The 12,588-nt window shown below is 38.8% G+C and overlaps 1 protein-coding gene across 2 annotated transcripts in view; it reads left to right on the top strand.

The window, feature by feature from the left end:
* Positions 1-3,352: 3,352 nt before the first annotated feature.
* Positions 3,353-12,588, top strand: part of WASHC4 (WASH complex subunit 4) — a 57,589-nt gene continuing 48,353 nt past the window's right edge. The window contains exons 1-6 of one of the 2 annotated variants that reach the window (XM_055574894.1): positions 3,353-3,492; positions 6,429-6,568; positions 7,462-7,515; positions 7,613-7,678; positions 8,470-8,515; positions 8,965-9,032. In XM_055574894.1, the coding sequence (XP_055430869.1) occupies positions 3,432-3,492; positions 6,429-6,568; positions 7,462-7,515; positions 7,613-7,678; positions 8,470-8,515; positions 8,965-9,032 (435 nt within the window). In that variant the 5' untranslated portion in view covers positions 3,353-3,431. Of the gene's footprint in view, positions 3,493-6,428; positions 6,569-7,461; positions 7,516-7,612; positions 7,679-8,469; positions 8,516-8,964; positions 9,033-12,588 lie in introns of those variants that run through there. The other variant, XM_055574895.1, reaches the window with a different exon arrangement.

Below are 12,588 nucleotides of genomic sequence, written 5' to 3'. Positions count from 1 at the left end.
TGAACTAAATTAGTCCTCATAACAATTTTACGAGGATTTTCCTATTATTTGTCCCACTTTACAAATGAGGAAATTGAGGCAGAGGTTAAATTCAGTTCAGTTCAGTTGCTCAGTCGTGTCCGACTCTTTGCGACCCCATGAATCGCAGCACACCAGGCCTCCCTGTCCATCACCAACTCCCAGAGTTCACTGAGACTCACGTCCATCGAGTCAGTGATGCCATCCAGCCATCTCATCCTCTGTCGTCCCCTTCTCCTCCTGCCCCCAATCCCTCCCAGCATCAGAGTCTTTTCCAATGAGTCAACTCTTCACGTGAGGTGGCCGAAGTACTGGAGTTTCAGCTTTAGCATCATTCCTTCCAAAGAAATCCCAGGGCTGATCTCCTTCAGAATGGACTGGTTGGATCTCCTTGCAGTCCAAGGGAGTCTTCTCCAACACCACAGTTCAAAAGCATCAATTCTTTGGCGCTCAGCCTTTTTCACAGTCCAACTCTCACATTCATACATGACCACAGGAAAAACTACCTGGCCCCAAACTCCATGGGTAGTAGGTGGCAGAGCTATGATTCAGACCTACACAGTTTGACTGTAGAAACTGTGCTTTTAATTATTAAATGAAACTGCCTCTCGCTCTGATTTAATAGATTAGTGAATATGCAGATTCAAATTGCTCTGACCTTTAATTTCAATGTATCATAATGAGCTACTAGGGGATTAATTACAGTGATTAGCACAAACATGAAGAATATAGCAGAGTCAAATTCATGATCACACAGAAGTAAAAGGAAAAAGTTTGCTAACCATTCAGCACTGATGTTTCCTGTATTTTCAAAATTTTTCTTTTTTTCCTTTCTAAAATGCCCACTAAGACTGCAAGTACCACAGGGGTGGGATCCACCTTTCTGGTCTGTTTTTTCCATAACAATCTCTACATATAGTATGGTGCCTGGTACCTAGTGGGTCCTCAAATATTTGACCAACTGCAGATTCAGGGGCCTCAAGGAATGTTCCTCAAGAGGCTGTTTACTTGCTTTGTTATTTTCGGTCCTATTTAAGACTACAGAAGACCTTCACAAATTCTCATTGCTAAAGATTAAAAAACATGTAAGTAGACACAATAAAACTTGAAAATTCACTTTCTAAGCACCAATACATACTCTTTTCCAGTTGACCACTGTCCTGTTTAGTGATTTCTCTTTCTTTTATTTACATGTGCATATGCTGGTGAAAAAGTTGGCTTAAAGCTCAACATTCAGAAAACGAAGATCATGGCATCTGGTCCCACCACTTCATGAGAAATAGATGGGGAAATAGTGGAAACAGTGTCAGACTTTATTTTTCTGGGCTCCAAAATCACTACAGATGGTGACTGCAGCCATGAAATTAAAAGACGCTTACTCCTTGGAAGGAAAGTTATGACCAACCTAGACAGCATATTCAAAAGCAGAGACATTACTTTGCCAACAAAGGTCTGTCTAGTTAAGGCTATGGTTTTTCCTGTGGTCATGTATGGATGTGAGAGTTGGACTGTGAAGAAGGCTGAGCGCCAAAGAATTGATGCTTTTGAACTGTGGTGTTGGAGAAGACTCTTGAGAGTACCTTGGACTGCAAGGAGATCCAACCAGTCCATTCTGAAGGAGATCAGCCCTGGGATTTCTTTGGAAGGAATGATGCTAAAGCTGAAACTCCAGTACTTCGGCCACCTCACGTGAAGAGTTGACTCATTGGAAAAGACTCTGATGCTGGGAGGGATTGGGGGCAGGAGGAGAAGGGGACGACAGAGGATGAGATGGCTGGATGGCATCACTGACTCGATGGAGGTGCGTCTGGGTGAACTCTGGGAGTTGGTGATGGACAGGGAGGCCTGGCGTGCTGCAGTTCATGGGGTTGCAAAGAGTCGGACACGACTGAGCGACTGATCTGATCTGATCTGATGCTGGTACAGGTTTATATGAAAACACAAATGTAACCACAAATACATTTTCTTGCAACTACCTCCTGTTAGTTTCTCATGTCTCTATAAATCTACTCCATTTCTTTGAACAGTTATCTAGTATTTCACAGTACAGACATATTAAACTTTATGTAATTACTCCCCATAAATGGACATGCACAGAGTTTCTTACTAGTATCTACCGAAAACCATGCAGCAATGAACACTGCTGTTCAAATACGTGTAGACGTGTAGCATTACTGAGTAACACAGATCCCTGCTCACTGAAAAGCCTGTTAGCAGGTAGGCACAGGTAGCTCCTTGGACAGCAAGGGGATCAAACCAGTCAATCTTAAGGGAAATCAACCCTGAATACTGGTTGGAAGGACTGATGCTGAAGCTGAAACTCTAGTATTTTGGTCATCTGATGCCAACAGGTGATCCATTGGATAAGTCCCTGAAGCTGGGAAAGACTGAGGGCAGAAGAAGAGGGCTCAGAGAATGAGATGGATGGATGGCCTCACTGATGCAATGGACATGAACATGGGCAAACTTCAGCAGATGGTGAGGGCCAGAGAGGCCTGGTGGGCTGTAGTCCACGGGGTCTCGAAGAGTTGGACATGACCACACAGCTGAACAACAACAACAACAACAACAGGTGGCCACTTCAACTGCACTTCTTCCCTCTGGCTTTTTAAGAAGAGGTATGAATAGAGCCGGGGCTTCCCAGGTGGCTCAGTGATAAAGGATCCACCTGCCAATGCAGGAGATGCCGGTTCAGTCCCTGACTTGGGAAGATCACCTGGTGGGCTATGGTCCATAGGGTCGAAGAGAGTCGGACATGACTGAGCATGAAGCACGAAAGATGAGAGCTGATGAGTGCAAAATAAACAGAGTAGTAAAATTCCTCGTTTAAATGTGTTCATAAAGTAACTCCTCTTGCACATCGTTTTAGTTTTTTTTTCCCCTCAAGAGCAACCCGCATTGGGAGTGCAGGACAAGAGCGGCAAGAGCTCAGACGTTGGCGACCAGGAAGTCGTTGGCTAAACGAGCTTCTGGTAAGAAGTGCCTGGACGGCTATGTCCTAGTGGACCACGCCTTCCTATTAAGCCCTCACCCCATCAATTTTGCCCTCTTTAGGCTAGAATGAGGGAGCAGTTCTTCTAGTATTAAAAAGTTACTGGAGACTGCAGGGCTAAACTGAAGGTATAGAGATATGGGGTGAGAAATGAACTGGATGGTTGCGACGCCCAAGTAGGAACGAGGGGACACCTAAAGGACCACCGCCACGGCTGTGGCAGCCTCCGCCGGGCCCCCCCCACCCCGAGGACTCGGTTTCCCAGCGGCCCTCGCGGCCCGCAGGGGCGTCTAGCCCCGCTGGCCCTCGCGAGCGGGGGCGGGGCCGAAGCCGGAAGTCACGTGCTGCTACAGCCGCCGGGGTGAGGCCGCGGTCTTAGCCAAGGCTGGTTTGGGCTGTGACTGTGGGAGGCGTCGGGGTGATGGCGGTGGAGACTCTGTCCCCGGACTGGGAGTTCGACCGCGTAGACGACGGCTCACAGAGTAAGGAAGCGGCAGGGCGAGGGCTGCGGGTGCACGCTCATCGGCCCACCGACGTCCGGGCAGCGCTCCTGCGGGAGGGCTTTGCGTTGCGGTGGGCGCGCAGCTTTCTGCGCCTTGGGGTGTGAGAGCCACGCGTTCGCGAACCTAACTTTCGGGGTCTGGAGCCCCAGTGATGGTGAGTCAGGCAGGCCCGGCCAGGCTTGGCGTATGGGGTCGTCACTGTCCTGCGGAGCGCGCCGTGGCCCGGGGGCGCGGCGTGTCCACTTGGTGCAGCCGGGGCCCCGGGCGGGGCACCCCCGGGGAGGTCCGCATCCTGGGGAGCGGAGGCGACCTGTTCCCTGGTCTCCTGGGACTTTCGCCAGCCCTTCCAAGCTTGCAGTTTTAGGTGAGGTTGAGGTCGAGGTTCCTGTTTCGGTTTCCTGTTTTTCTTCGTTTTCCTCCCAAACCAACTTTGGGAAGTTTCGAGTGTCTTTGCCTTCATATTCTTAGAACTGTAGAAGGTAGCGAAACAGAACTCAAGCGTGAAAAACAAACACGTGAACATCAGTTTTTTACCTTCCATGTCTTTTATTTACGTTTAATGATATTTTTGAAAAGTGATGCCCTGTGGTTTCCAGCGCACGTAGACAGGTTTCGGAAATTAACAGCATATCTCCTGCAGATTTTACTTCATAAAATTGGATTGGCTCATTTTAATTTAGAAATCTAAATCCAAAACCTAACAAATTCAGTTCCACGTAGCCAAATTTAGAGGTCAAGCTATTTCATTGAAACTACTTAAGACGAATACAAATTCGCAATCTGTTTCTTATCTTTGGTAATATGAATCTGTATAGGTGATTTAAATAAGAGATATTAGGCCTTAACTGCTTTTTGAATTTGTTTTTTTATGTAGTTGTCTCAAAAGGTGTAGTTTTTAAAAATTACGTGTAAATTTTGCTTAATTTTTACAAAGACAGACACATTAGTTGTATCTAGATTTTATTAGCCTGTCAAAAGGGTGAGTTTAATTCAGGATGGTTAGCAGTTTCTCACAAAACTTTCCATGAGTTACTAGCTCTTACACAGCATGAGAAAACAATCCTGGTGATAGTGACAGGATCTTTCAACTTGTTTGTGGAGAGGATTCTGTCTTTGTTAAAGTGAACTGCACCTTGTCATGTATGAAGTTTTATGGATAGAGGTTCCTTACTCTGTATCTGTGAAATATTGGATTGAAGATATGTTTGGGTTTGAAAATGGTTCTGGTAGATTGAATCAGTTCAATCTGATTCACTCAAAGATATTTTCCACACAAAGATAAAAAAAGGAATTCAGTTTCTTGGAAGTGATAAGCATGTTAATAGGTTTTTGGAATTTAACTCTTGAAGAATCACTATAGAGTTCTTATTTCAGATCTTATTTTAACTTTTACCAGTTTAAAAACTTATCAGCAAGGAACTTTAATGTTATTACAGGTTTTCTCTTGCCTGCTACTTTAATTTCCAAACAGACTAAATGAATAATTCATTGGCATGTTTGTCTAGTGTTGTCATTAAGAAGTCATTTGCTGGTTAAATGCAGCTTTGGTCATTTTCTTTGTAACTGAAAATTAGATAGGTACTTGGGATTTTGAGAATCATACACAGTTTTTAAAATTTAAGCTATAAGGAAGGGAAGAGCTCTCTTCTCTGGGCCTGGTTTTCATTAATTTTTGGAATATGAATCATTTATATTGCTTTCCAGAATTGCCTAGATTAACGCTATAATAAAGCAGGAACCTTAATTAAATGGATCCACCTGATTCCAGGTATTAAGTTAACTAAATGAATCCACCTGATTCTGAACATTAGTTGCAAAATAGGGGAGAGTGTGAAGTAGGTGTTCAGTGAGTTGGAACATACTTAACAGTTGCTTTGCATTGCTAATTTGAGGAGAGAAAAGCTTTACTTTTTTAAGAAGTCAGCAATTGAATAAAGTAATTCACATCAGTAAGAGAATCTGAGTTGGAGTTGAATTTGCTCCCTTTGGAGTAAGTAATGATATAATGTATGGTGCTGAGTCACTTCAGTCCTGTCCCACTCTTTGCGACCCTATGAACTGTAGCCCATAGGCTCCTCTGTCCATGGGATTCTCCAGGCAAGAAAACTGGAGTGATTTGCCATGCCCTCCTCCAGGGGATTTTTTGAACCCAACATTTCTTTTATCTCCTGCATTGACAAGCAGGTTCTTTATCACTAATTTTAATGAGTAGGGAAACTTTTTTGTCCAGTTTATTCCAGTGACTTCTAGAGTCCTCTATTAATGTGTAAAGTCTGTAAATATCAACACAATATTCTGTTCTCAGTGTCCTTTACTGGATTTTCCAATTCTATTATGATAATTAAAACAATATATCTTGGGGCATTATAAATATAAAATTAGCAATATAAATTTGGGGCATTACAGAAATATTATGATGAAGCAGATCTAAAATCACTTCAAAAACAATATTTGGGTGTATTTTTAGGCGTAGTTTACTGTGTAATTAAGCATTACAGTTAAAAATTTTGCTTCTATGACAGCTCAGATTTTTGCACCTAAATAAGGTTTTTTGCACAAAGTAGTTGTTCATGATTAAAATAGAGAATTAGGACATTGAGTTGTCTAAGGCATTTTCAGATTGTTTAGATTATGGGGTAAATAGTATAGTGACTTTTTCATAGTACTTTAAAATTATAGTTTTAAGATGATTTCTTAAAGTACCATCTACTGTATGTACAATTATTATTATACTTGGAAAAGATAGAAAGTTCAATTACTGTTTAACTTTAGAACTTTATTTTCAAGAAGTCCAGACATTCCAGGGTGATACATTAACAATGCTTAGTATCTACTTTTCTGTGACTTTTGAGATTATTTGAAGTAAATGTCTTGTAATTCATTACTTTTCACAAACTTTTCAAATTTATAATTAGAAATTCATGCTGAAGTCCAGCTTAAGAATTATGGGAAATTTCTCGAGGAGTATACCTCTCAATTGAGAAGAATTGAGGACGCACTGGATGACTCAATTGGAGATGTTTGGGATTTCAATCTTGATCCTATAGCCCTAAAGGTTGGAATTTGTTTTATTTTTAATTTATGTATACATTTTCAGAACATATATGCCTTGAACACAGTGTTCAAATATGGGATATATATATTTTTATTTGGAGTCTAGAAAGCTAAAAGAAACTTGGAGAAACATGGTTAATTTCCTTTTTCTCTAAAACATACATGTGTGTTTTGTTTTGTTTTTTTTTAAAGAATGATGCAAACTCCAGTCTTTGAGCTGACTTTTGTTTTTCATTATCAAGAAAATGAAGAGGGTTGGAATAGCATATTCGGGCTTTGTTTTCTTATTAAGACTATTTTACATACAGAAAAGTGTGTAGATTTAAAATATATTGTATAGTGAATTTTACCAAACATCTATCCCCTTGTAACTCATATCCCAGTCAAGATAAAGAATATTTCTGTGATTTTTTCAAAAGCTCCTTTATGCTATTTAGGGGCTCTTAATATGGGAGTGTTTTTTTTTTTATATGAAATAAGCTGCTCTGTTCCATTTTGAAGTTGTTCTATTTTGTTTCATCTTTGAAACTGTAACCTCTTACTACTCAAATAATAACATTTTTTGAGCATTTATTATGTGCTAGACAACTGTCCTAAGGCAGCAGTGTTGACTTTTTTAATAGCAACTTTCCTGAGATGTAATTCGTGTATCATACAATATCTTTGGTTTGTAGTGTATCCATAGCCTTGTGCCACAGTCAATTTTAGAACATTTTCACCACTCCAGAAAGAAATCCTGTACCTGTTAGCAGTCCCCATCTGCTGTGGGACGCGTGCTGAGTACAGGGTCTAACACAGCTTTCAGTAAAATAGAGCTAGTCTCAATTTGTGTATTGAGAATTTTAATGATTTCTTTAAAATTAAAAAGGAATTTCTTTTCCTTTGTTTCTATAGCTTTTGCCTTATGAACAGTCTTCCCTTTTGGAACTCATCAAGACTGAAAACAAGGTACAGATTCCTAAACCTAAAAATCTATTTTTAAAAATGCTTTAATTATCTTCTATAATTTACTTCTTTCCTTATGTATTTTTCCTCGTGAAACTAGGTCCTAAACAAAGTCATCACTGTTTATGCTGCACTTTGTTGTGAAATCAAGAAATTAAAATATGAGGTAATTATTTGTACTCTTTAAGACATTAAAAACATGATTTAAAAGCAAATGTGAAAAAGAAAGCAAATATGTGCTTTTATATGTGTAAGTGTGCACAAATATTTCATGAAGATTGGGTGAGCTATATATTTATTTTAGCAATAATAATGAGACCATTCACTAAGTACTATTTACCAAACACCATGCTAACCCTCTTAACAGTGATAACCACTCAGGGAGGTACGTGAGGAATAGATGAGAAAATTGAAGCTTAAAGAGGGTGCCACTCATCTAACATTTTATTGGTAGTAATGGTTTGAGTCTGGGCCTGCATTCCTTCTGTATTACTTGTCATATATACTGGATCTTCTGGATATAACTGATTTTTTTTAAAAAGGTTCAAATTTTTAATGTTTTGTGTTTCCTCACCCGTGAGCCATTAAAACTGGTAGATGGTAAACTTCATCTTTTCTTCTTTAGATTTTTTTAAAATTTTATTTATTTTTCTTTTTTACGTTTTTAGTACTACATGGTTGCTTTCTCTCATGAACTTGTGAGAGAATGTCCGACAGTTAGAGTGGTCAGATAAAGTAAAGGCTAAAGAAATCAAGAAATAACTGAGTATCAGTAATATCTTTGGTATTCTAAAGATAGATTGAATTTACCTATATTATAAGCAGTTTTTGAAGTTAAGTAAATTTGTATGTATGATGTAGTCATCTGTGTATTGTTAAATAAGGATAATGAAGAGAGCCTAGGAATTTAAAAACAAAACAGCAACCTTTAAAATTATTTTAATTTTTTTTAAACAGGCTGAAACTAAGTTTTATAATGGTCTCTTGTTTTATGGAGAAGGAGGTAAGTTTTAAAATTTCACATTGTAATGTTGTGGTACTTGAAATAAACAAAGTTAACTGACAATTCTAGGACTGTTGTGATCATGTAAAGTGTTAGTGTGAGCAGTGAACAGTCACAGTTTTTTGTTGGTTTTTGTTTTGTAAACAGGTGAAAACCTCAGTGAACAAGCGGCAGCAAATTCTGTATAAAATTGATTTGTGAATATTTTTATAAATTAAAAGCACAATAGCTAGATGAGGATTTTCCGTGAATTCATTAAATAGTGGGACAGATGGTTGCTTTTAATTGTGTGATTAATGATTGTTTCATTTTTCTCTTTAGTGTAAAATTCTGTTTTTCATACTATCCAGATTAGAAGATGTCCTAATGAATAAAAATCATTTTCCTTTTTTGATGTTGATTCACTTTAAGATAAAAACTTGAAATATTCTTCATGTTGCCTTTTAAAGCTACAGATTCCAGCATGGTAGAAGGTGATTGTCAAATTCAAATGGGGAGATTTATTTCATTCTTACAGGTAAGTGGTTTATACTTTTTATTGAGTTTTTTTTTCCCCCCAAAAGAAGTTTGAGTAAGTCACGTAATCAGAAAAGAGTTCTGAAATGTCGTCAAATGCTCAGAAATTGTACTCTGAGGGTAAGGCACTTCGTTGGCATTGGATTATATTTAAGGAGATTGTAGTTCCTGAAAGATTTTCATAGCATTTTTAGTGACATAAGCTATCAAAATAAGTTTCTTTGTATAATTTCATTTATGGACAGTTTATCACCATGCCTCTTAAAACAATTTAAACTTTGTACCTGGTAGGAAAAGATAATTTATGTTAGAAAAAGTGGCTAATAAAGATCATTAAGCTGATATATGGATAAGGATGAAGTTTTTTTTTTTTTTTTTTTTTTTTTTTTTTTTTTTTAATTTTATTTTATTTTTAAACTTTACATAACTGTATTAGATTTGCCAAATATCAAAATGAATCCGCCACAGGTATACATGTGTTCCCCAAGGGATGAAGTTTTAAAAGCAGCAGCATGTGATGCTTTTAACCAGATGTTTCAATGTAGATATACTTTTCATTACTGTAAAGTTTTATTTTACAGTGTAAAGTTATTCTAGGTCTTTTGATTTATCAAAAGAATGAAATAAGTTCTGTTTCTCCCCTCCCTGTTGTAAAAGCAGTGCTTATATGACAAAAGCAAAAACTGGAAATCAGGAAACAGTAGCCATAATCCTGCTTACCTTCTGACTGTTGGATATAAGATTTGATATATTTCATTGAATCAGGCATGCTAATATGTTCAAATCTTTTATATCGTTACTACTTTGTTTTGGTCTTCCTACCTAATTGAGAGCATTTTGTTGTAGTTGTCCTCTATGATGGTATGTGTCAGTCAGGGTTCAATCCAAAAGCAAGTATCACACAGGATATTTCAAAAGGGGAGATTTAAAAGAGCTACCATTTGGTCCAGCAATACCATTCTTGGGCATATGTTCTGAAAAGATGAAAACTCTTAATTTGAAAAGTTAACGTGCACCCCAGTAATACAACACTGTTTACAGTAGCTGAGACATGGAAGCAACCTAAGTGCCTGTCAACAGGTGAATGGATAAAGAAGATGTGGTATATACATACACAATGGAATAGTACTCAGCCACAGAAAAGAATAAAGTAATGTCATTTGTAGCAACATGGCTGGACCTAGAGGTTATCATACTATAAGTGAAGGTAGGGAAAGACAAATATGTTGCTTATGTATGGGATCTAAAAAATAATACAAATAATTTGTTTACAAAACTGAAACAGACTCACAGACATAGAAAACAAGCTTACGGTCACCATAGGGGAAAGTGGGAAGAGGGATAAATTAGAAGTACGGGATTAACAGGTACACACTGCTATACCCAAAATAGGTAAACAGCAGTGATCTGCATAGCACAGGGAACTGTACTCAGTTTTTTTTATTAACCTATAATGGAAACGAATCTGAAAAAAATATATTGTTGAATCACTTTGCTGTACACCTGGAACTAATACAATATTGTAAATCAACTGTACTTCAATTAAAGAAAAAAAGAATATATATTAAATCTAGAGAAATGGTTACATAAGAATTGGAGGGCTGAAAGGAAAAACAGTGAGGTAAGCCAGAGGACGCAAGTATCACCTCTACATCTAGGGTGAAAAAGGAAAAAGTTTCAGGTTGTTAGAATCTGAGAGCTAGGAGGAGGAGCCCCAGGGAATTAGTATTAATATCATAGCTCTGAGGAATCAGTGCTGCCTGGCTGCTGCTGGTAGACTCTAAAATTGAATATTACTTCTGGGGTTGCTAAGAGTCAGACACGACTGAGCGACTTCACTTTCACTTTTCACTTTCATGCATTGGACAAGGAAATGGCAACCCACTCCAGTGTTCTTGCCTTGAGAATCCCAGGGACGGGGGAGCCTGGTGGGCTGACGTCTCTGGGGTCACACAGAGTCGGACACGACTGAAGTGACTTAGCAGCAGCAGCAGCAGCAGTACTGAAAGAAGCTGGAGCCTGGGCAAGTTGTCATTGCTGGGTTGAACTGATCCTGCCTGGATTATGTTGATAAAAGCAGCAAGAAATAGAAAGGGTGTCCCTTTCCTGCCTTTAGGTCTCCTTTTAGTGCCACCTGTTGACAAAACCTAACAGGAAGCCTGCTGGGCTGGGGTCTGAGAAATGTTGATTTGCAAGGTTGAAGTGAAGATGTCAGTTTCTCCTTTTGGTTTTGTCAAATTTTGCATTTCTTATTTTGAGGATGTTTTGTTTGGTGCTTATGAGTAATTGTTAATAATTCCCAGTAAATCAAATTGTTTATTGTGTGATGACCTTCTTAAACTGTGATAATTATGTATATAATATATAATTACATACATATTAATAAGAACCTGATGCTGGGAGGGATTGGGGGCAGGAGGAGAAGGGGACGACAGAGGATGAGATGGCTGGATGGCATCACTGACTCGACGGACGTGAGTCTGGGTGAACTCTGGGAGTTGGTAATGGACAGGGAGGCCTGGCGTGCTGCGATTCATGGGTCACAAAGAGTCGGACACGACTAAGCGACTGATCTGATCTGATCTGATTAATTAGCTATACTAATGCTAATAAAAATCTATTTGATATTACTATCACTGCCCCAGCTCTATTTAGTTAGCATTTTCTTTTTTTAAAATTCTTTTTTATTCTTTCAGCCTTTCAGTGTCATTATATTTCAGTTGTGTTTCTCTAAAACTGGGTCTATTTGGATTTTGCTTTTTTATATAATCTGAAAATTTCTGTGTTTTAATTGGTTCTTTTCCTATATTTTATAGATAGTCTGTTATGTACCAGGACTCGTTTGTACCTTTTGCTTTGTGTTTTCTATTTGTCTTGCATTTTCTAATCTTTGCTTTGCTTTTATTAGATTTATAGAAGTTTAATAAGAAATAACTGGAGCTGTTTAAATAAAATTGAAATGCCTTATTTTCACTTTTAAAACATTTAAATTATGGATCTCACAGCTGCATATAATTTCATTTTATACATTCAACAAATGTTTTGGGAGCCTAGCATATGTTAGAAACTGTGACTGGTGCTTGGGATACAGCAGTGCACAAAACCAACAAATTTCTGCCCACAGAGAGCTTATTGTTTAGAACAGCCATAAATTTAATTAGATTCTAAATAAGATAGGTGTGAGTTCAGTTCAGTTGCTTAGTCGTATCTGACTCTTTATGACTCCGTGAACCGCAGCACGCCAGGCCTCTCTGTCCATCACCAACTCCCAGAGTCCATCCAAACCCATATCCATGGAGTCGATGATGCCATCCAGCCATCTCATTCTCTGTCGTCCCCTTCTCCTCCTGCCCTCAGTCTTTCTCAGCATCAGGGTCTTTTCCAGTGAGTCGGCTCTTTGCATCCGGTGGCCAAAGTATTGGAGTTTCAGCTTCAACGTCAGTCCTTCCAATGAACACCCAGGATTGATCTCCTTTAGGATGGACTGGTTGGATCTCCTTGCAGTCCAAGGGACTCTCAAGAGTCTTCTCCAACACCACAGCTCAAAAGCATCAATT

This window comes from Bubalus kerabau, chromosome 1, assembly GCF_029407905.1.
Source record: "Bubalus kerabau isolate K-KA32 ecotype Philippines breed swamp buffalo chromosome 1, PCC_UOA_SB_1v2, whole genome shotgun sequence".
NCBI lineage: Eukaryota > Metazoa > Chordata > Mammalia > Artiodactyla > Bovidae > Bubalus > Bubalus kerabau.
Note: the sequence above shows the minus strand (reverse complement) of the source record. Positions and strands in the feature narration are given on the sequence as shown.